At 32.6% G+C, this 25,153-nt stretch overlaps 3 protein-coding genes across 9 annotated transcripts; 2 read left to right on the forward strand and 1 right to left on the reverse strand.

The window, feature by feature from the left end:
- The first annotated feature begins 7,407 nt into the window (after positions 1-7,407).
- Positions 7,408-8,499, forward strand: LOC133794775 (probable serine/threonine-protein kinase WNK11). Its single transcript, XM_062232162.1, has one exon. It carries the CDS (start codon positions 7,480-7,482, stop codon positions 8,398-8,400), a length of 921 nt encoding a protein of 306 aa, XP_062088146.1. The 5' UTR covers positions 7,408-7,479; the 3' UTR covers positions 8,401-8,499.
- A 224-nt stretch (positions 8,500-8,723) lies between these two features.
- Positions 8,724-12,912, reverse strand: LOC133794774 (pentatricopeptide repeat-containing protein At4g16470). 2 transcript variants are annotated; one of them, XM_062232161.1, is made up of 6 exons: positions 12,260-12,891; positions 10,876-11,836; positions 10,703-10,761; positions 9,762-9,906; positions 9,237-9,358; positions 8,724-9,146 (listed from the first exon to the last, which is right to left on the reverse strand). In XM_062232161.1, the coding sequence occupies exons 1-6, from the start codon at positions 12,595-12,597 to the stop codon at positions 8,894-8,896; spliced, it is 1,878 nt and encodes a 625-aa protein (XP_062088145.1). In that variant the 5' UTR covers positions 12,598-12,891; the 3' UTR covers positions 8,724-8,893. The 2 variants fall into 2 exon arrangements, with proteins under 2 accessions (XP_062088145.1, XP_062088144.1); XM_062232160.1 differs by lacking the exons at positions 8,724-9,146; positions 9,237-9,358 and having other exon boundaries at positions 9,774-9,906; positions 10,513-11,836; positions 12,260-12,912.
- A 4,692-nt stretch (positions 12,913-17,604) lies between these two features.
- Positions 17,605-21,791, forward strand: LOC133794776 (heterogeneous nuclear ribonucleoprotein 1-like). 6 transcript variants are annotated; one of them, XM_062232163.1, is made up of 5 exons: positions 17,605-17,936; positions 18,054-18,185; positions 18,405-18,639; positions 19,353-20,526; positions 21,232-21,791. In XM_062232163.1, the coding sequence occupies exons 3-5, from the start codon at positions 18,409-18,411 to the stop codon at positions 21,243-21,245; spliced, it is 1,419 nt and encodes a 472-aa protein (XP_062088147.1). In that variant the 5' UTR covers positions 17,605-17,936; positions 18,054-18,185; positions 18,405-18,408; the 3' UTR covers positions 21,246-21,791. The 6 variants fall into 6 exon arrangements, with proteins under 6 accessions (XP_062088147.1, XP_062088150.1, XP_062088148.1 ...); XM_062232166.1 differs by having other exon boundaries at positions 18,417-18,639; XM_062232164.1 differs by having other exon boundaries at positions 17,605-17,922.
- The last annotated feature ends 3,362 nt before the right edge of the window (positions 21,792-25,153 follow it).

A 25,153-nucleotide genomic window follows, 5' to 3' on the forward strand; every position in this document is an offset into this window, starting at 1 on the left:
TTAAACACAACACAAGTTGATTTTAAAATAGCAAATTAGAGTGACAACCGAAGTTGATGGTAATTTAAAATTAATAATACTCAGCCTGAATGAATACATATATCTATACATTTAATTAATGCAAATAGAAGATAGAAAAATATCAAGTGTCCAAGCTATATTTACATATATTCAAACAATCATCAAATTCACATATGTTTATAAGTGTCGTAGCTATATTTTCATATATTCAAACAATCATCAAATTCACATATGTTTATCAATTGTCCTAGCTATATTTTCAGACTCACAAGTTCTGTAAAATTTCTAAGAGTTTGGAACAGAGAAGCTTAGAGATAATAAACTATTTATATCTTTCATTCAAAATTTGATTAGTTAGGATATTTTCTATTTAATTATTATTTTAATAAAATTAAATAATTAATCAATTAAACAAATTAACCATACTTTGACCGATTGAATTTAAATTTTAGACACATGTTAACTACCATGTAGGGCGCCACTCACTTTGCAAGCACAAAGAGTGGCATGTAGTGTCCTTCCCAATTTTCTAATTTGTTTATTTAATTAAAATAAAATAATATATTTATTCACTTAAAGTAATATAAATATTATTTCAAACAAATTAGTCATTTTCTCCATTAATTTTGCCTTTGACACATTTATCTTTGACGGTGTAGTATAGAGGCGACTCAAGAACCATGTACCTATACGACTATGTTTCATAAACCAGATTATTTATTAATCTCATTAATTAAATAATTTTATTTATTAATTCTATTATTACTCTACAATAATAATGAAATTGTACTCTTAGTAATTATATAATTATATTTATTGAGTTATTTCTTCTAATCCATTGATGTAATCAATACATGTAGTTTTGTCTCTCAATTATTGGTTCATTAATTAGAGCTAGTCAAAGTTTAATGTTTTACCTTTCTAATTACCTATTGTTCCTTAAGTACCATTAATTCACTAGGAAATAATTAATCTATATTCATATTATAGATTTGAGCTCAATAACTATTAAATTCCAGAATTAGCCCTTAAGGAAACCAATATTCGATCTGTTAAGAAAGTTTGTATTCCATTATTGTAAAATCATGTTCTCAAACATTCAAATTATTGAATCTCTAAAACAAAAGTCACTAGCCTCATTATATTAAGAGACCTTAAAGAATGATCAAAAGATTCGATAGACTGAACAAGAGTTCATGACTACTCAGGATTTAGATTGATCTACAAATGATCATCATTTTAGAAATGAATTAAATCTTTATGGCAAATGGTAAGTTTATAAAAAGAAATTAATTCAGATCGATCCATAATCTTAATTATATAAAATGCATTTACTAAGATGTCTATTCACATCAGTATTCTGAATCTAGATTATTTGCATCCATCTATATGCTTAGTAAACCGTACTAGCAACCATTGACTAAAGACTCCATACTTTAATATGTTGGTGACTATTTTATTCATTATATATGATCTTAATTCTCTTGTACGCATACAAAATCTTATTCTCGTAAATGAATGTATAATTTTTTTATATTTATGTATAAATTATTCAAACAATAATTACGGTAATCAAATATAATAAAATTGTACTTTTATTTAATTCAATAAAATTGTCTTTACACATGTTTTTAGTCACCAACCCTAACAATACAATATGTTGTTGAATTAAACTAAGTTTGCTACCGAACGGAACCAGTCTATCATCGAATTAGACTTGTCTATCATCGAATGGACCAAGTCTGTTATTGAATTAGATCGAGTCTTTCTTCGATTGGACCCAATTTTGGAAACTATTATTTTTCCAAGAAATTTACAAAAAAGAAAAATCAAATGAATAAGCTCATTCGAGATATGCAAACCCAACAAATTCAGTCATCTGTAAACCCAACTCGGCCGAACCCCACTCCTAAGCCACATACTCGTTGCCGACGATGACGAAGACCCCACAAATCTAGTAGATGCCCTAAGTCTGAACTGCTCATTCAAGAGAAGATACACCATCCCCTAAACCCAGACCTTGACAACATCGATCCCCACCGAGCCTCCCAGCTCAGACCCTAGTGCTATCGATCCAGCCACTGTCTCCCACCCCTGTCCAAGCACCATCCAGATTTGAAATGGAGCAGATCATCCCCGTCGCAACATAACTTTTTCATGTCGCTAATGTCGTCCCTGTCGCATGGCCCCATAACTCTACCTCGACGCACGACCAAGTTCCTACCACGGCAATGCTCCCAAATGTCAGTGTACCTTAGAAGAAGAAGGGGAGAGAACAAGTAACTAAGTTTCGAAAATACCTAAGTTTGTAGATTGTGGCACTTAAATGCCTTTTTTTTTATTGCGGCTAAAATACTTTCCGTCACACTTTCTTTGCAGCCATAGGTACCTTACTATTAACTACCAAGTAAGCATATACGTGGTAGCCTCTGATTGGTCCAAGTTATTTATGATGAGTTTAGATTTTTTTGTTTGGATTTGATTTTTTTTTCCAGGTGTGGATAAGTAACCGGTTACCGTCGCAATTGATTTTTTTTTAATTTATTTATTTTTTCAAACCTATTTGTAACCATCACGATTAATTTAGTTTTTTTTTTCACATCTCACTAAGTAACTAGTTACAGTTCAATTGGTATTTTGATAGTAAAAAATCAAAATTATTTCTATAGTTGTAACGTGTTACCACTACATCACTTAAAAAATAAAAATGATTTTTTATAGTAGTAACCGGTTACCACACATCACTAAAAAAAATTACAGTGGCATATGATTACTACCACATAAAAAAAAATCAAAATTGCTTTGATAGTGGTAACCGGTTGTTGTGGAGAAAATGTAACGCCCTGGTTACCCCAGAACGGTTACGGTGAACAGTGAACCGGAAATTTGACTCGCTACCCGAGACCTTTGGTTAAAAACGTGATCTAGGTACCATTAACAGGTTAAGGTGAAAAACCAATAAAAAGGAAATGGTACATTTCATTGAGTAAATAAACTGCTCATGAGCCTTTTAAAATGTTTACAAGTAGTTCGTAATACAAAAGAGTTGCTACAGTTTCAAATTTACAATCCCCGCCGGCCTAAGCGGCAAAAATAGGGTAAACCCCTAGTCCCTCTGAGAACTCCTTGACCGTGGCAGTCAAGCGGCCCTGTATGTACATTACATCGCCCAAGCTCTCCACTCAAGGCTGGCTAAGCTTTTCCTTTCCTTTACCTGCACCACATAGCACCCATGAGCCAAGGCCCAGCAAGAAAACATAATAAAACATGATATAATATCAACAACGACCATAATAACCATTCAGGACTATGAGTCCAACAAATAGGTGACAATAGCCAAAAGTCACAATAATGAGCATCGCTCCCTTTAGCCATGTGACGATAGAGTCACCAGGGCTTAACAGATAGGTGATTCTTTCATAAGCTTGTTCAGGACAGGTGCATGTTGATTGGTCACCAACATAACCTTCCTCACGACTCTAGAGTCGAAACTATGGACAACGTCCCTTAGCCTTGTGACAGACAGTCACCGGGGTCATATACCTTGGCTATAATCATCTGGTCGTAGACCAGGCAAGCGCTTGTAAGTTTCTCGACCCTAGGGTCGGTCTGGCATTAATGCTATAGAGCCATTCAATGCATGATTCTCGACTTTAGAGTCGGTCCCTGACTAGTCAGTGTCTCAAGCAGGTAATCAGCGTTCAATAGCATTTAATATGCAATCCATGCCCACATATATCAACCAGCATGCCTCAAATATCAAACCATACATGCTATATATCTATACAGGGTGCAACTGTATTCATACACTGTTTTTCTTACATCTGGTTCGAGTGAGGATTATAATATGAACGACCCCTGAGAACGATCAACCTTTAAAACCCTTGACGGTCACCTGGTCATAACCAAATTATAGAATTTATCAATAAAAATGATAACCGAGGGTTCCCAGATCAGAACCCAGCCCCCGAGACCTCAAACACTACCCAACCGGGTACTAGATCCAACCCCGGGGCCTTTGGTTTGAATCCCCGAGCTAAAAACCACATTTTAGCAAAATTGGCCCTAAGGGCCGCGGCCCTCCCCTGATGCGCCGCGGCGCGCCCTTCAGACAGAAGGGCTCCCTCCTGACAGACACCAAGGGCCGCGGCGCTCCCCTGCTGCGCCGCGGCGCTCAGCCCAGAATGGCTAAGTCGGCCACACGAACCAGTTTTTCTCCCTGTGTAATTTTCTCTCAAACCAGTCCTTCAAACCCTCATAGAACCTCTTCCTAACACACAATTAAACCCCCAAACAACTCCCTTAGCTCACTCACATCAAACCCCAATCAAACTAACATTAAAACCCCCTTTAATTCACACTTTCCACATCAAAACTCATGACTGAAAAGCTAAAACGAAAACAGAGCATAGCTTAAGTTCAGTGATCAAAACTTACCTCAAAACCTGTTTTGAACTTCCCACACAAGCAGAACCAAGTCTACCAACTCAGCCTTGAAGTTCCTTAGCTTGATATCCCACCTAGAACTCAAAACTCTCAAAGAAGGCAATGGAGAAGATGAAGCTAGGAGAAGGTACGGGAAGAGAAGAAGCAAAACCCTGTTTTACTCTGTTTATTCCCCAGCTTTCTAAGCCACTTAAGTCATATATATCCTTCCAAAAAGACCAAAATACCCCTTGTGTCATCTTAAGCCTCTAAAGCCACCCCAAGGGCAAAATTGGTACTTCCCGCTTAACCTGTTAATTATAATTAACGCTTCCCAATTCCCGCTAATCTCAATATCCTCAAACACCAATAGTTCATATCCCGTTACCCTAAAATCCCCGGTAACGCTATAACCACCAATATCACCCCGAGACTCACCCCGAGCCCCGAGCTCAAACCTATTATGACCAAACCGATAAATCATGTTTAAAGATCGTCTCATGTCGAAATACTCGAACCAATCCACATTATAATGTGGTCTCACAATATATCATTATCATGCAAACAAATATTCAAGTATACCATCAACGGGTCAAATTACCAAAATACTCCTGTAAGCAAATGTGGACTCACATGCATGCATTTAACATCATATTATAATATAATTCTCATAAATATGCATAAACACATTTAAGGGCATAATTAAACAGTTATGACCCTCCCGGCCTACTAATCCAGCCATTAACCATAATAGGGAATCCGGGGCATTACAGAAAATATTCCAGAAGATAAAAAAAATGGAAGAAAAGAAGAAGAAATGTGGATAAGAAACATAGTGAAGAAGGTCTAAGTTTTTGTTTTTCAAAAAATAATGTAAAAAAAATATTTTATAAAATATGAATGCTACAAAATATTACAAATAGATTAAAATTATAAAAATAAACTCAAAATATATTAAAACTAATTACTAAAACGGTATAAAATTAAAATAAAGTATACAAATAAAATATTATAAACACATGGGAAAAATCTCCCATAAAAATGTAAATAAAATAAATATGCCAAAATACCTACGTATGATTCAAAGTTTTAAAAAAAATGCAATTTACTTTGGTATGGTGGATGAGATATTATAAATATTTTCTCATTTGTTACTATATAATAATTATTTAAATTTAAATACATTCAAATATAGACTTATTTGAATTTAAATTACAAAAATATTAATAAAATAATACATGTAAAAATCTAGAATAATTTTGCTGGCTAATCCATACCACGTATGTAAATGTAAATGTAATTTTTATCACATAATTGAAGAGCAATATTTTTTTAAGATCATATATAATCACGTCTTATTCTAATAAACTTGTATTATTTAGATCTAAATTTATTTAATTAGCATGCTCTGTAAATTTTTTTAATTCTTTTAAATTATGTTTGGTAAAATTTTTGTTTTTGAATTTTTTAAACACAAAAATAGAAATATTATTTTATTTTTGTTTTTTTAATTTTAAAAAATAAAAATATGTTTGGTAATTATTTTTGTTTTTAAAAACAAAAAATAATAAACGCGTTTGATAACTTTTATTTTTATTTTTTGTTTAACAATGTGTTGATTTGAAGAAGAGAAGAAAAAAAAAACAAAAAATTAAAAACTGTTTAAAAAAATTTGAAAATAAAAAAATTCTATTTTCAAAATTTAATAAATTTTAATTAAAATTAAAAAAAATAATAAATAAAAATGGAGTTACCAAGATTAAATGTGTGATTGGTAGTGGTTTCAAAAATAGTTTTATCATTTTCAGAACTTAAAAAATGAAAACTCCAATGAAAACTTGATTGGCACACTTGTTTTGGAAAATAAAAAAAATCATTTTTAAAAACTGAGTTAAAATCCTTCAGCAAAAAGAAAACAACAATTATTGTTTTATTTCTATTTTATGAATTTTAAATTTTAAAAACACCCAAGATCTAAAAAATTTATAATTTATTTTTAAATTCAATATTTTCAAATCATTTGATTTGAAAATAATTTTCTAAAATTATATTTTTGAATTAACTACCCCTAATCTTTATGAAAACAACAATTAATTCTGATAAATCTTTTCAACAGTTAAAAATGACCAAGAAAAATAAAATAAGAACCCGCTCCATTTAAATTTTATTTTAAATCATGTTAATAATAATTTTTTTTTTTTTAAAAGTCCAAAAGATACAATGAAAAAAAAATTATCTGAATATTGATTTCATTTATTCTCAATTTTTTTAGTATAATATACTATTCTCATTTATTCCCATTTGATTGTAATATTAAAAGCTAAGACTACCTGAAACGACAATTAAGCGGGCTACTGAAATTCCTACCTATTGAAGGAGCTGAGGGGTGTCTTGCTACGAGAAAATAGAAGAAATTTTGGATTTCTAATTTAAGTATTTTAAATTTAAGTTTTTCGTTTTGTTAATTTAATAGATTTTTCTGTTAAAAAGATTTCAAAATTTGATTTTGATTGAAGAATTGTTAATTTAATAGATTTATATATTTATTTTGAAATTTAAATTTAAATTAATTTAATTTTATATGGAATTTCGGGATTTTGTTGCCTTTTTGAAATGTTTAAAGAGATCCTTAAGTAAAATACTAATGATGATTTAATTAAAAAAAGAAAGAAAAAAAGTAATTAAATGTAAACCATTAACTGCCTAGCCACGATTATAGCTCTTCCTCTGACGATATGATAACCCGTGTATATATATTTCTTTCTATAAGTGCCTAGAATTGCTTCGATCAGATTAAACCTCCTTCACGCAAAAATGGGTTACCAGAGTTTGTACTTGAGAGAATGTCTTACTGCTTACTTCTTGGTTATATGCTCCGCCTCCATATTCATTTAAACCCATTATCCATAACCATAACCATAACCAAAACCATAATCCTACTACTTTCTCTTTTCCTGATATCACTACTCACTACTTTAATTCACTTCAACCCCAGCCCAAGACTTAATCAAGAAAAACATCAAACACAAAAAAATGCCGTACCTCGTCAGCGACGACGACGACGATGCTGAGCCTTTCGTCGAGACCGATCCCACGGGCCGTTACGGGAGGTACAGCGACTTGATCGGTGCCGGTTCCGTAAAGAAAGTGTACAGAGCTTTCGACATAGGAAAGGGAGAAGAAGTGGCTTGGAACCAAGTTTCCTTGAGAAAGTTCGTGGACGATAACTCCATGATCGCAAGGCTATTCACGGAGGTTCGTTTGTTGACATCTTTTAAAAACGACAACATTATTGCTTGCTTTGCCGCCTGGAACGACAACCAGAACCGAACGCTCAACTTCATCACCGAGGTCTGCATGTCCGGGAACCTGAGGGAGTACCGTAAGAAGCACCGTAGGGTTTCCGTGTGTGCAATCAAGAATTGGGTCCGCCAGATCCTGAGAGGTCTGGAGTACCTTCACACGCGCAAGCCGTGCGTGATTCACAGAGACCTAAACTGCAGCAACATATTCATCGACGGACATACCGGGAAGGTGAAGATAGGGGACTTGGGATTGGCGACCGCAAGGGACCGGAACGCCATCGTGCAGTCGATGGTGGGGACGCCTGAGTACATGGCGCCAGAGATTTTCGAGGAGAAGTATACGGAGACGGTGGATATTTACTCGTTCGGGCTCTGTGTGTTGGAACTCGTTACCATGGAGATTCCGTACAGCGAGTGTAGGTCAATCGTCGAAATTTACAGGAAGGTGAGTGGTGGGGTGAAGCCCCAGGCCCTGAACAAGGTTAAGGATCCGGAAGTGAAGGGGTTCATTGAAAAGTGTATTGTACGTGACCCGGGAAGGCCCTCGGCGGCCCAACTACTTAAGGATCCCATTTTTGATGGGCTTCCAGATGATAATGACGATGACGACGGCCACGGGGAATTGTTTGGAGTACATTTGAGTTTTTAATATCTGTTGTTTCTGTTTAATTAGTTGCTAGTTCTTCATTAGTTTAAGCTTGTACATTCGAATTAATTTAGTAATTATCTTTTATTAGTGAATTCAATATCCCTTTTAGCCATTTATAATGACTAATAGATATCAATATGTGCACCAAAATTATATACTAAATCGTTATATATAAACAAAAATGATACTTAAACCAAAATTAACTATTTTATTTAATCAATCAAATTTACTTCAAACATTTTAAAAAACAATATTACATAAGTTGGTGTTAGGTATAATTTTGTGCAATTTTTGTGCTCATATCATTATTCTAAAAAAATGGCTGAATATTAAAAGCAATCTGATTAATAAACAAAGATCAAACTACAATTTGCTAGTATACACCCTTAAATCACAAAGCTAAAATACATTTAAATTAAATGGAAGATTCAAATACATATTCCCACTTACATGTAGGGTATCAAATCTAAATTAATATATATACATTATATTACTATGCAATGGAACCACAATTAACATGAGATTCCAGGGCAACTCTTGCAGCCTCGATGACTCCCTGTCCACTGACATAGTGGCCGCGACAGACGGGCATGTACACATCAGCTCCGCCGATCAGCTCGGTTTGCTTCTCCTGTGTTTTTCTCAATGTAAACAAGGCAGGTTTCCCACAAAGCTCACATCTAGCACTTAACTTCGTTATAGAATCCGCAAGAGGAATTATATCAAGCACAGAACCAAAGCTCCTTCTGCCATCAGCGTAGAATAAAAGCTTACGAAACCTTTTTATAACTTATTAATTATTTTGATAACAAGCTTCAAGGGTACTAAAGAAATACCTCAAATAGTCACCATCTAGCCCAGAAACTATTACTGTTTTGCCATCAAGATCAGCAGCTTCACGGCAGAAATCATAAAGGTCTCCAAAGAATTGAGCTTCATCGATACCAATCACGTCTAGCTGTCACCAAATGTTGACATGAAGCTAAGTGAAAAGAGTGACTGGAACACATTCATACAAATTAGCATCAAAACTTAAAAAATTCTCTTCAGGTCTTATTTAACTTAGAAATCTTTTTTTATGTTATTCTAGTCCTGCTAAACTCTTTAATCTCCCAAACCTGATTATAGTGCTAGGCATATGAGTAATCATAACCCAAACCTGGTTTCCCCCAGGCAAACCATAAACTTGACTGCTTAACATACTCCTAAGTAACTTAAAATCACAATTCTGACGACAGGGAGTACTATCTGACTGAGACAATCCTAATGTACACTAACAATTCAACATTAACATAGCAAAATCATCAATAAGGCTCTCTTAACATATTGCCAATCTATATTTTATGTGGAACTAAAACTACCTCTCCATATGCATCAGCACCGAATTTGTGTTTAAATGATAACAAATCTGCCAGAGCCCAACACGGCAATTTCACCCCATCATGTGTCACAATTGAATCCAATCCATACCTTGTGTCCTTGTTTGATTTTATTATTGCTACACTTCTATAAAACAGATACACAAAAGATGGTTAGTAGATAATAATGAATCCCAAAACACATGTACAATTGTTCCAAAACCATTTCCAGACCACAATTATCCGTCTGTAAAGCCATCAAAACACCTACGTTAGCAGCTATAAATACTACTACATTAGAGAATGACGCATAATGATAACATTACAAAAAATAGAAAGGTAATTGTCATTTCCAACAATTGCACCTATCACGAGCTATTACTACTGTATAGTTGAAAAGAATACTATCCAGGTTTGTCATCAAGCAGCCTTTTGTTTAATTACTTAATCAAAAGATTGGATGCAACTCATTTGCACAATCAAAATTGACACTTTTCTCATCTCTTAATGAACTGCATGACAGAACTAGCAGACAACTATATATATCAATGACTGGCATATAATCCATGAACCAGGGCAACCTCATTTATCTCCACTAGAGTAACCTTTCATATTCTCATAGGATGTGACATAACTAGACCATTACCTAAATACATTAATTTCAAAACATCTTATTTCAGATGTTAAAGCATACAGCTTTTTCTTATAGGGGGAAATGTGCTCAAGGATCTTTTTAATTATTTAATATCCTTACTTTCAAAGAGAAGCTCTTTTTCCATTACTTAATTCAGTGGCCACTAAAATCAGGAACATATCCTACATCCTTTAAGATGCAAGTGATTACTTCGATCATCTCATAAATCTCCTCAGATTGTAAATGAGTTTTGTCACCCTTATGAAAGAAGTGGACCTCCCTTTTAACCTCAATCTTGCTATAAGCAGGTTCTTTTATCATCCCTGATTCCTTCATCGCAGCCCTAACCTTTGCAACATTTTCCCATAATCCAAAGGTGGCATAAGCATTAGCCAAGACAACATATTTACCAGCATTTTCTGGTTCTAATTCAAAGTACTTCTTCTCTGCAAGCTTTAACAGATTCATGTCCCCATGCATTCTGCAAGCCCCAAGCAAAGCTCCCCATGCCACTGAATGCTCTTTGCAAGGTGAGCTCAGAATAAACTCATAAGCCTCTTTTAGCCTCCCAGCACGACCTAAAAGATCAACCATAGCAGAATAGTGCTGTTCTCTTGGTTGAATTCCATAATCTTTCATAGAAGAGAAGTATTCCCAACCCTCATCAATTAAACCTCCATGGCTACAAGCAGAAAGAACTGATAAAAAAGTAACATAATTTGGTCTAACAGCTTCAGCCTTCATCCTATGGAAAAGCTCCAAAACCTCTCGAACTCTTCCATGCAGACCATACCCAAATATCAAAGCAGTCCATGTAATGACGTTCTTATTCACAGAGGTATCAAATACCAGATGTGCATCAGATAGGCTACTGCCCTTAACGTACATATCCAAGAGGGCACTGCTGACTACAACATTGTCCTTAATATTGCACTTGATCAAAAGACCATGGGCTTGCTTTCCATGCTCCAATGATGCTAGAGTAGCAAAGGCTCTGAATACAGATGCAAAGGTATACTGATCTGGTATAAAACCACTCTGTCTCATCTTGTAATAAAGACTTAACCCCATATCTGTTTGCCCCTTTTGAAAATACCCTGCAATTATTGCATTCCATGAAACCAAGTTTTTTTCCAGCAGTTTATCAAGCAAAAGGTGGGCTGTTCCTAATTCCCCAGACTTTGCATACAATATCAACAATTTGGTCTTCAAATATTCATTAGGGACAAATCCCAAAACAGTCATTTGTGCATGGATTCTTCTCCCACTATTATATTCTTTCATGTATATGCATTCTTGCAAGAGAAGAGCATACGTCTTTGGGTTCACTTGTAACCCTGAATGGCACAATAGAGAAACAGCTTCATTCAAACTTCCCGAAAAACAAAGACCCTTTAATGTTTTATCCAATTGGTGATTGTTTGTTAGAGGCTTGACCTGAAAGCTGGTAATATCTCACTGGTAATTATTATGCAATCAATGAAACTGAGACAAAGAAAACTTGGTCTTTTGCAGGGCAGCCACAAAAACTAAGGAAGAAAAAATGCAAATTATTTTTTAAAAAGTCAATATCTTAGCTTATAATTCCGGTTAAAGCTTTGTAATCGAAGGGAAAAAAAAACCTTCAAAGATTGGCTAAACATAAAGCTCCATACTTCCTAACATAAAAGCACAAGAACGAAATGCATTTCGTTTCAACATTTGAATAATCAGAAAACCCAAAACAATAGTTAGCGTAAAAATTATATTACGCCCAGAAAGAGAATTTTCAAGCAATTAGACAAACAAAGCTGAAAAAACTCGAATAAAGTCTAAATCCTTACAAGAAAAACAGGCATGTATTATCAAAATCAGATAAATGTCAAACCTGCCGTTGCTCCTCTCTGATTGAATCCGACGAAGAAGCGTGGTGGTCTTTCCGGCGAACATTGGACCCACAATCACGTGAACTTCGCCAGGCCTGAGAGTCCGAGACTCTGGCTCAATTTGCAGACGGCGGTTTTGAACCGAACAACATGGTGTTTTGGGGAAACAGGAGGTGGGTTTCAGGTGAAGAAGATTGGTTTTTTGCAGAAAGCACGTTGGGTTATGTTGAACGGATTTAGTGGCAAGAGAAAATAGTGTCAAATGTGTTTTCTGTGAAAGTTGAGAACATGGAAATGGCGTCTGAGATAAAATAGACTTCATCCTTGAAATAGCTTTCATGAGAGAGAGAGAGAGAGAGAGAGAGGGGGCTTCAAGGGTTTAAGGGTTTTACAGTTCGCAAGGTAGAGGGTAAAACAGACAAAAGAGCTTAAAGGCTAAGCGGGATTTGACTTTTGTCCTTCTGCAACGGCAGAGGACAGTGATATCTAAAACGACAATATTACAAAAGATCTACTAAAACGACATTAGAATTTTAAAAACGAAATCTTAAAAACGACAGCTTAAATTCTAAGATGTATGAAGTAGAAGTACTCCCGATTTGTCTCTCAGAATCATATAAGCCATGAAAACACTGTGTGTGATCATAAAAAAGCACTTTGATTTGATGATTTCAAATTAAAATTATAGCCCTTAAAATATATATATATATAAATTGTTTGGAAAAAAAAGTAGGCGCTACTAAAGGAATGGTGTGTGTCACTTCTCATGCAAAAGGGACCAACAAAAGGAGTAATAATATTTTTCTATATATAAAAAAAGAGTAATAATATTTGTAAAATTATCATGTTGGTTTTCCCCAATTTATTTCATACCAGATTCTTTATCATTACTTGATATAGTAAAAAAAAAATTGGTTGAAAGATTCAAAAGAATAATTTGTTTATAGAAAGAAATCACTTAGTATGCCTATTAACTTAAACTTCAAAGTCATGTATCAAGCTCATGAATATGGTCTCGTTTTTTTGTCTTCTTTTTTTTTCCTCTGAAAATTATGACAGATACTAAGTATTAGACAAAAGCACTTATTATAAAAAAATCTTGTAGACCCTTCAAGAAAAAATTAAAAAAATCTTGTAGAGGAGAGGAGGCTAATACATGTTGTGGGTCAATTATTATTTCTGATTATTTTTTATTTTTTTTACAAAGATTTTACAATTACAAATCTTCAACAAACACAAATAATCAAAAGACACATGCTTGTTTATGAGTAATAACAACTTAGTACAACTGTTTTTTTTTTTTTAAATTATGCCTCTCAGATGAACAAATGATACATAAGAGAAATATCCAAGTAATTCCACAAAAATATTATTTCAAATAACTTATTATTTTGATGAGACAGAACATGCATTTTGTTTGTCTAGTTGCATAATTTAATTTGAAGAATTATTTGATTATTCTAATGTGTTAGTTGACATAAACTTGTTCTTTATGTTTAATTCTATCTACTAATGATTAAACCATCCCCACTCTTTAGAGCTTCTGCATGTATATGTCAGCAAAAATATAATATTATTTTCCTTTCAATGGGGGTAAAGCACAGGGGTCTTAGGCACTAAAATTTTATGATTTTGGCTTATTTGGTTACCCCAATTAGAGAATTGGCACCAAATAAAAGTCCATATTCTTGGAGCTGGAAAAAGATGAGAGCAAGAGATTGAATTAAATTTTACAATATCACAATGGAGTAGTAGTAGAAGAGACAATGTTGTGAGCAAGTTTCATGTGTTTTTGCAAGTGATGAGATACATAGGTGTAAATGTAATATAGGGTCATGCCCTGTCTGTCACATTAGTTGGCTTTCTCATCTTCTTATCGCTTGGCTTCATTATTGATTTCTCCACTATGTCCATATTAATTAATCCTCATTTTTTGGCCTATCCAACTAAACATCAATCTTACAACAATATTAATAAATTGGTCTTTGGTATTGCCCCATTACAGCTTTTTATAGAAAAGTTTTATGGGAACCAAAGATACATATGATATGAACTACTTTCTATATTAATTATTTATTTATTATATCTCTATCCAATTAATCATGCACATGCATGTATCTCAAACAGCATAAGCATGATCCATTTATCATTTATGGGTCATATACCAAATGAACTAACATCAAATCAAGGGTTAAAACTTCTTGGTAATAGGGTTAATTCACTTGAAATCTGGGTAAAAAAACAGGGGCAATGGTTGATTCATGTATATTTATTATATAATAGAAGGCCAAGGGTGATGATGTTGATTGATAGTAATATTGTAATAGAAGCATACATATAATATATATTTTTTCCTTATTGTGATGACTTGTTAGGGGCAATAATGTGAAAACAACATAAGAAAGTGGATACCCAATACCTTTCACAGTATAATGTGTGGATCTTGAAAACTTTGGTGTGAGCATCACATTAGAACTAGGCCTTATTTGGTGGGCACGTGCTGGTATCAATGTGGTAACTCTATTTTGGTCTTTCCTTTCCTCCACCAAGTTCCTTCCTAACTTACACAATTATATGTCAAATTACATTTACATATTCTAATTAATTGACATTTGCAATTTGAATTTGGCTCAATTGAAAGAGGGAATACAGTGAGTAGTACTAGTTAGTTAGCATTAAAAAGTTTGATAAGTAAGCGTTACTATAAAGCAAGGCCTTGTACAATTAACATGGTAGATAAGGTGGTCCGAAATCCAGCCAAGCCTTCTCCCCCACTTGATATTATGTAATAAAAAGACCCATTTGGAGTTTTGAAAATATTAATTCAATGTATATAATAGGTCTGGTGTTGTTCTGTTGTGAGATACTAAAAGAATGAATTAGATATGTAATAAGAAATTGTCCATGTATGTAATTGGCGGTTGAGAGAGTAAAATATAAAATGTCAAATGTCAAATGTCAAATATTATTGTGAATATAAAATAAAAAGGAATAATAAATATATAAATATAGAATAGGTAAGGAGAGGAGAGGAGGGGTTATTATTTATGGGTGCTATGGTCATCATATTGGAAGGCAATAACGTCATGCATGTGCATATTGTGCATTTGATGCATCTTCTCTAATAACTGCTGTATTCTTTTGGAATTAGATGAGTGGGTGGGTGCACAAGCAATCCCTTCTGTCTTTCACACTCCTCTCCTAAGTCTCACCCCTCTTTTTTTTTAATGAAAAAGAAAAAAAAAAAAAAGTAGTTTTGTAAATCATGATCTAATTATTCAAAAATAACTTGGCCACGATATCAAATATTTTATTTGCTGTTCACCCCTTTAACTACTTATAAATTGTTGGTCTATCTATGAAAGTAAATACAAAAGGTTGAAGTTGTGGAGTTTAAGCAATATTATCCTATAAATAATTTGAATTATTGGTTTTATTCTATATATTATTTTACAAGTTTTTTTTGGCAGGATATCATGTTCATTATTATTATCAAAGCACCTACCTGTGCTACTCAACAAAAATATTTATATGATTTAATTTCTTATATTTATATTGAACTTGGACAAAGAAAAATTGACGTGGTACCACAATTTTAAACTATGGTAAGAACTTTCATACAACAGTTCTGTTACTATTGTACCATACAGTGTAGTGTCATGTACTAGTAGAAGACAACAATTCAAATAAAATTGTCATCTCATATACTACAAGAAACGACAGTTGCTGTGCAAATATGGTAACATGAGACAATATTTTTTAAGTAACTGTCGTGTCAAATAATGCATAAAACAACATAATGTTGTGAACTGTCTTCCCATAATGCCAATGCAGAAAAAAAAAACTTCTTAAACAACAATTTTTGAGAGATTATTGTATCATTCGTAACTTATTTATTTAAAATTAAAATTAAATAAATCAATTATAAAAAATAAATAGATATCCAATCCTTAGCAAAATCTACCAACCGACTTGAATTCCACTCTAAAAAAACAAAATACAAATTTGTACAAATACAATCTGTACAAATTTGTATTTGTACAGTTATACAAATCTATATTTTTTTAGAACAAAATATACAAAGTTATTACATCTCATCACTACTAGATATATGGTTGTATTAAGTAACATATATGGAATAGTCTGCAAAGTATACGACTTTTTTAAATAATTGATAATTGAGGTTGCTCTTTCCATTGTACCAAGGTATACTCTAGGTCCAAGATGATGAACTTCTCTTAGTTCATCTATTACAAAAATCAAGGTTATTAACACAAACATATATATATATATAAATTATTATGGACTAATAAATACAACATTTCAACCAAGGGAAACTTGCAATTTTTGAAGTTTAATAACATAATAATAATAAGATTAATGAAGTTACCACTTACCAGATGAGATTAGAGGCATATGTGGTTTGGAATTTAGGCTGTGAATTTTCAGATTAAGTTTAATGATTTGATATATATATATAGGGTGTGGTAGGAGCTAGAAAAAGAAGAGCAACGGTGCACTTTTTTTTTTATTTTTTGCGCGCATAAAAAAATTAATCACTCCTGTAACGATTTGTTTCAATTTTATTTTCGACATTATAAATTATTCATAATTTTCTTATTTACAGAATATTCTAAATAACTAAGATAAACACAATTATTAAAAAAACCAAAAATTATTCAGAAAAAAAACCGCAGAGGTGTGCCTCACTTTTAGCCCCAACCAAATAAAAATTATATATATATTGCTAAATTAAAAAATAAAATATTATCGAGAAGATCTTTTTTTTAATAAAGAAATATATTATTGTATGAGTGGAAACTGAGAATCATTATTACAAATCTACCAACAATGCACATACAATTTTCCCAAAAAAAAAAAAAACAATACATATACAAAGAAATTTAAGACTTAAAATAAATGCTTCAGACAATATTTATAACTTTGATTACAAATGATATGATGTGAAAGTATACGACTCCCATCATATCATCTTTGACAATTTTTTTTAATAATTTTTATAATTAAAATATATAAATAACAGTAAATAAGAAGATTCTAACCGAAGTTCAACTAATTTGATTATGAAAAATGTTAGAAAAGAAATGTATAATGTTTTGATTTTGAGAGAAAATCAAAGGTCCATAATTGTAATAAAATAAAACAGAGGGGAAAGCAAGAAAATAATGAAAGTCTAAACGCTTAACTTTAACAGGAGATGTCTGTCTGTAAATGTAATAGTGTTAGTGTGTCTATTTTGGGTTTTTTGATTATTTTATTCATTTATTTTTCAAAAATTAAAACTTAAAAACTTGGAAGTCGCCATCTTCCATCGTCTCCCTTTGTAACTTTCTTACACGAGAGGATAGCCAAGCTTCTCTCTCTTTTCATCTCACACCAAATATATATATATATACATACAATATATAAAGCCCATTTTAGATGCAAATTCCTTTCCTCATACATATCTAGTCCTCTCTGTTTTGATACATAGCTTTCATTTCTTCATATATAAATATATTACATATAATCTAATTGAGCAAACAGTAATTGGAAAAGAAAAAAAAAAGAAAAGAAAAAAGAGGGCCTTTCGCCCTCTAATCTTATTATGCCTCCCCTCAGATCTTAGATTTCCATAATTTCCCATCTGGGTTCTCTTCATTTGGTAAATTTTCATTGGTAATGCTTCGTTTTTTTATAGTATCTGCCATAGAAAAAAGCTTCTGGGTCTTGGATCTTCTTTTAATCCCATATCAATTTTTTTTTGTCTTTTTCTTTTGTGTTCTTTCTTTTCAGGAATCCTAGGATTGCGAGTCGATCAGTAATTGTTTAGTGAAGCCTCTGATGTTTTTAGATTGAATCCTAGGACACCCATTTTCATATCTAACAAAGAAGAGTATCCCAGTTTCGTTTGAATTATCTTTTAAGGTACAGTATTGTTGTTTAATCCGCATTACCTGAGCTTCCCATGTATTAGTCTTCTAAGACAACTTATCTAATACTGTATTCCTTAGAGAATAAAAAAAGGGCCCCTCTGATATAGTTTCTTTACGTAATTCTCATCTACTTATGTGTTGCCTATTAGATCCGGTGTATATTATTTTGTGATAGTTTGATTGTTGATTAATATTGATGGATTGTTGTTAGTTTCATGAGCAGAATGGAAATGGAACCTGGTAAGCTCTTTGTTGGTGGTATATCTTGGGACACAAATGAAGACCGTCTTAGAGAGTATTTCCAGGCTTTTGGAGACGTCATGGAAGCGGTGATTATGAAGGATCGAGCCACCGGTCGTGCCCGTGGATTTGGTTTTATTGTTTTTGCTGACCCTGCTGTTGCAGAGAAAGTTGTTATAGAGAAACACGTGATAGACGGTAGAATTGTAAGTTTTTCAGCTTTGAATCATATCTTCCTCTCTTCAAAGTTTCAAATTTATAGATTAGAACGATACTGTTTTATTAGTTTGCACAATATCATTTGGAACATATATGATCGTATTTGGTTAGATGAGTCATCGAAGATTTAGGCATTTAGAAACAAAGATTGAATGCTTGCTGCTTTTAGCATAATGGTTTACACGTTTGTTATATATTTCCGAGTCTCGATTGTTAAGATAATCACCTTTGATTTTGAATATTTACATATATGTACAATGCATACACTATTTTATGAAGAAAAAATGAGGCTGGTGTTGAGAAACACCAGATTAGTCAAATCATTGTCAATATCAAGTGCTGTTTCTGGGTGTCAGGTGTAGGACAAAATTTAAAGTAATGATCAGCATAATGCAAGGTTATATATCAAGTGCTGTTTCTGTGGGAAGTTATTTCATTTCGAAGCATACTTACATGTTAGTTAGAAAGGTTGCCAAAATTGGTAATAGCAATGCCATTATGCAACCATCAAAGTTACTCGATATATATCCATTAAATATCACATTTTCAAGGTTCCTTGCTAGACATATTTTGTATGTTTTATATGTAATTGTACCTGGCTGTTTGCATTGGATCTTAGGAGCTTAGAACTATCTGGTCTCTCTTTTTTGCAGTATAACCTGAAAATTACAAGTTCATTTAACTAGATTTTCAATCTTAGGTTGAAGCAAAAAAGGCAGTTCCTAGGGATGACCAGAACATCTTCAACAGAAGTAACAGCAGCATTCACGGGTCACCTGGTCCTACTCGCACAAAAAAGATATTTGTAGGAGGTTTAGCATCGACAGTAACTGAGAGTGACTTTAAGAGGTATTTTGATCAATTTGGGATAATTACTGATGTTGTAGTGATGTATGACCATAACACACAGAGGCCTAGAGGATTTGGGTTCATTACTTATGATTCAGAGGATGCAGTAGATAAAGTGTTGTACAAAACCTTTCATGAACTTAATGGCAAGATGGTTGAGGTTAAGCGAGCTGTCCCAAAGGAGTTATCCCCAGGACCAAGTCGGGGCCAATTAGGTGGTTTTAGCCAGGGTATTGGTAGAGTTAGTAGCTTGCTTAATGGATACTCTCAGGGATATAATCTCAACTCAATTCCGTATGGTAGATTTAGTCCAGTTACTATTGGTCGGAGTGGATTTTCACCATTCAGTAGTGGTTATGCAATGGGAATGAATCTTGAGACAGGGTTGAGTCCAAGCTATGGAGTCAATGCAAACCATGGTTCTAACCTCAGCTATGGACGGGTGGTGAGCCCCTCATATGGTGGAACCCCAAACCGATACAATGGAGCCACTGGGTATGGTGGGGGAAATGAAGGAAGTAGCTCCATCCTAAGCACAAGTCGGAATTTGTGGGGCAATGGCAATCTCAACTATGCTGCAAACTCCACAAACTCAAATGCTTTTCTAGGTTCGGGTGGTGGGAACACAGGAGTGAGCTCTTTTGGCAGCATTGGAACACTTTGGGGCTCCTCGCCTAATGCAAACCAAGGTGGAGGTGCTGGTTCTACCTATAGCACTAGCAATCTCAGCTATGGTGGCAGAGATGCCAGTTTTGTTGGGTCTGGCAGTTTAGGCTTTGGAAGAAATGGTACAAATGTAGCAGCAGCAGCATCATATGCTGCAAATGGTAGTTATGATGGCACTCGTGCAGACATTTATGATGGTGGTTCACTTTATGGGGATGCCACTTGGAGATCATCACCATCAGAGATTGAAGGGTCTGGCTCATTTGGATTTGGACTTGGAAATGGAGCTTCAGATGTCATGAGTAAAAATTCTGGTTATATTGGGGGTTATGGTGTTACCAACAGACAATCTGCAAGAGGTAACATTGTCTTCTTTTTCTTCTGATTTCTGAATTCAAGTAAAAGCTATTTATTATATGTCATGTCCCCATATCATTAGCATTAGAACTTTAACTGAAGTAGAGTTCCAAACTCAGGTTTATGACATTTATAATGTCACTGACAATAAAACTGGGTTCTCCTCTGTGCATGAGATATAATCACTACCTAGTTGTATTTTGACATTCTGACTATGATATCATATTTATTTAATATGGGTCCCTTTTCATTCCGCACATGAAACAATTTAAACCTTGAAGTATGCCAATAGGGTTGAGGAATTGATTTAGTTAGGTGGTATATGTTATTGCAACTTAATATTACAGGTATAAAACATTATCTATTACTACGGACCACTTTATTTGCTTTGAAATCCACATAAATTGTTTGGTGCCAAACAATTAGCTGTAGGTTTATAACTTGTACTGTAAACCAAGACCAACCTTTTACAAGCACATGAATACATATGAATTAAAATATATTTCCTGTTTTTGAAGTCATGCATCCTATAAATTAGGATTCTTTGAATGTTGGCTATGAATCTAAACCTTATTTTAACATTAACAAAATCAGTATTATCTCATGCTCTGTCCTATTTTTAGTTACTTTGATCTCAATACAGATAAATCAGATTTGATTAATGTAGTTTTGTAGTGACAAGGTTCTATCATCATTACTTGTTTCAGGAATTGCTGCCTAGGAAGTTTATGGGATGAATGGTTAGAAGTTGTTGTAGATGAAGTGTACTTGGTAAGCAGGTGGAGAGATACTTGGTTTATACTAAAACATGATTAGAGCTAATTGGGGCGCCTGTCTCGAAGATTACAGAGAGAAATTTACAAAAAAAGGATTTCTTAAAAGGTTTGAGATTGAGTTTGATACAAGGTTTCGTCTCTTGGAATTTCATTTGAGATGATGTATAATCAGATTGAGGAGTATACACAGAATTATTTGTATCATCATGTGTCTCTGGTTAGAGAGAGCCACACACATAAAAGGGAAGTTGTTTTATTTCTTTCTTCTTTTACCATATTTCTCTGCTGTAACATTCAGCAATTTGTTTGTTCTTGTCAGTCAGGTATGTTTTTTATTTTTATTTTTTCTAAATTTTGTTCTTCCTGTTTTTGGGGGCAGATTATATGAAATGTAATGTCTGATTGTTTTTGTACTAGTGTGATACGCTTAAGAAAACCAACTCACGCTTAGTTAAATTCATTTTCAATATCAAATTTTTATTTAGTTTTTATGTTGGTGAACGAATGTAGCTCATACTCTATTTGCCTTTTCTTTTAATATTCCGAGAAACATTACTTTTATAGCAAATTATTGAATTTTCACTTTTGAATTGCTTTTTTCATTTTGTTGCTGTCTTCATATATTCGAATCGATTAGCCTTTATAATAAAATAATAATATAATGTAGAAATTAGATGTGGTACCCAATTTAAAGAAACCTCTTTCATTTTCACCCATTATTTTAGATTTTGACCTTAATACCCAATATTTCATTAACATACATATTATATCCCTCTCATTTCATATTGAACTAGTGGAGCTGGTAGAAGATTATTTAAAAAGGAAAATAAATAGCACGACAGAGGCTGAGATTTTTATATTGGATTTCTAGTAGTGTTTTAAGGGTAATATGGGGAATGTGATTAAAAAAGTGGGTAATATTCAACTAAATGTTATTAGTAGCTATTTTTGGTTAACTAATCCTAAATCTGAGTACTTTTCAAGTTATCCCTAATATAATGGATTCTATCTAATCCATATCGTTAGATTAATAAGCTTGTATTATTGAGTTTAAGTTGATTTTAAAACAAAATTTAAAAGAAAATGTATACATTATAATCGAAAAATGCCAATGGTGTGGAAAATTATGGATAATCAGTTTTTTTTTTTTTTTTTGGTGAGCAATAAAATTTATTCATCAAAAAAAATTCATAACGTCTTACATTCTATAAAAATAACTAGCTTGAAGAAAGAAATGAAATTTTTTAGCTAAAAAAGTTTATCCGTGATGATGAACATAAATCAAGGATACCCTAGAAAATTAGACAACAAACTTACAATATCATCTAACAAAAAAACTAAAGTCATTGAAAAAGGAATATCTCTAAGATAAAACAATTACAACAGTTAAATAGTCTTATGCAACAATGTACAAAGAAAGATTAAGTGATTAACTCTAATCCAGCTTCACCGTTAAAGACACATTCTGCCTCTACAAATCCTCATCCTTCTTGTGTAATTCAATAAGCCATACTTTATGGTTGGGATTTATGAAATTTGATTATTACTACTAATAATATGAGAGAAGTATATGAATTTATTTGACGTTGGAACTGAAACCCTCTGTTGTCTCCGGCGATAGAACCGAGAACCTTTTTTCTCTTTTCATGCGAAGACTGGATTTGTAGATGGAGGAGAGTAAGATAAGATATGTGATGGAGAGAAGAAAGGTTTTGAAGTGATGAGGTGGGTGGACTCTTAAATCCAACTGAGTGTGATTTCAAAAGTCTGTGGTTTTTACGGGAGCTAGCGCAGAACACAATATGATGGCATTACAACAAAATAAAATTTTCAAAAATATGGCTTTTATGTCATTACTGTGCAAAAATATAGGGATTATACTTTTGCTAATTTGTACGAGAAAATTTATTAAAGAAAAAAACGAACTATGAGAAACATAATTACTAGTTATATTTTTGCACACTATTAAAAATCTCATATAAAATGTAATTTCCTCTGCAATAAATGCATGGTAGTACTACAATAAGAATATTCCAAAAAAATTATTTGTTGCCAAATAAGTCAACAACACTTCATCAAAAGTTTCATACATATTAAAAATAGTTATTTGCAGCATAAATACCCAATATTTCACACTTGTCACAATTAGATATCTAATATTTTATTTTTACGACAAAAATACTCAATGTTCAATATATGTAAAAGATAAATACCTAATCTTTTTTCTTTGCGGCAAAAATACCTAAAGTTAAAACATTGCTTCTGTAAGTACCTTCTTTGTTAGAGTTGTTAAACAGGTTCACTAGCTAGACATTTGTCACTCTGTAATCGGTCAATTTCATAATTTTTTTATAAAAAAAATATTTTAAATTAGAGAAATGAATTAAAAAGACATATTTTGAGGATAAAAATACCCAAATTATGGAGTGATACATATATGGTGAGTCAATACTTAATAGCTCCAACAAAGGAGATGTGACAAAAGCAATGTTTTAACAACTTTGAGTATTTTTGCTGCTAATAAAAAATATTAGGTATCTATCTTTAACATATATTGAGCATCGTGTATTTTTGTTGTAAAAATAAAAATAAAAATAGGTATTTAACTATAACAAGTGTTAAACATTGGATATTTATATCGCAAATACCTCTATTAAAAATATTACAAAGATTTGCACAATTATCTACCAAGTGTCCACTTTAGTTAAATTACACTATCCGGATGTTGATCTTTAATTTTGTATTCGATGGTAATTACATTTTATATGGGTTTTTTAACAAAGTTTACAAAAATATGGCTTTTTTTTCAAAAAAAAAGTTATCTATGGCTTTTTATAAATTTAATCACTTTTATGGATTTTTTTTCTTATATTTTTGTAACAAATCCTGATTATGTCATATTTTTATTACTAATGAGAGTTTATTAAAGTAGAAGGGTAATTATGTAATTCATTTTTATTTTATTTGTTTTAACTATTTTAGTTTACCTATTAATTCAAAATTGTCGATCAGAGGTGGATGGAGGTTTGTGATTGTGGCTGGAGTTGATTTTGATCGGATCTTGAGGACATCTTTAAGGATTTTCTGGAGGTGAAATGTGTTGCTGGAGATGAGTGTTCTTGCTGAAGAAAAAATTTATGTTGGGGATGTTTTTGATCGACTCAAATTTCAGTATTGGAGTATTTGCAACTTTAATTACAATAGTACCCTTCTTCTTGGCTGATTTGTTTTTTTTTTTTCTAATATGGGATAAATTTTCTCATAATCTGATTTTTTTTAATTAAATTTGTCCATACAGACTAAGAAAAGTTTAATTACCATATTTTTACACATTAATGTCTAAAAAGCCATATTTATGAAAAAATCCCATATAAAATCCGTATGCACATGGTCAAAAGCAAAAGTCCTATTGAAGAAGAGTACATATATCTTAAGAGTAATGATATGTGCACCCAAAATATACACTCAAACATTACATACAGTGATGTGGCAGTTTAACCTAGCCAATCATATTTATTATAATTGGGACTCACTGTTTTAAAAAGTAGTGACACGTCACTATGTGTAATGTTTTAGTGTATATTTTGGGTGCACATATCATTACTCATATATTAACATGATTATGGTTTCTGAATTGAAAATAAATTCAAACCATGTAAATCATTATATCACTATCTTCAACATATTTGTATTATATCATTTCCGATGTAAGATGTAAATTTTATCTTAAATTTGGTTCAATATTTACAATTGTGCTCAAATACACAAGATACAAATTAACACAAAAAGTCAATAATTCATTTAATATTTATTGAGAACATACAAAAATTATTTTTTTTATTATTTAAATTAT

Source organism: Humulus lupulus, chromosome 8 (genome assembly GCF_963169125.1).
Source record: "Humulus lupulus chromosome 8, drHumLupu1.1, whole genome shotgun sequence".
In the NCBI taxonomy this organism is placed as follows: domain Eukaryota; kingdom Viridiplantae; phylum Streptophyta; class Magnoliopsida; order Rosales; family Cannabaceae; genus Humulus; species Humulus lupulus.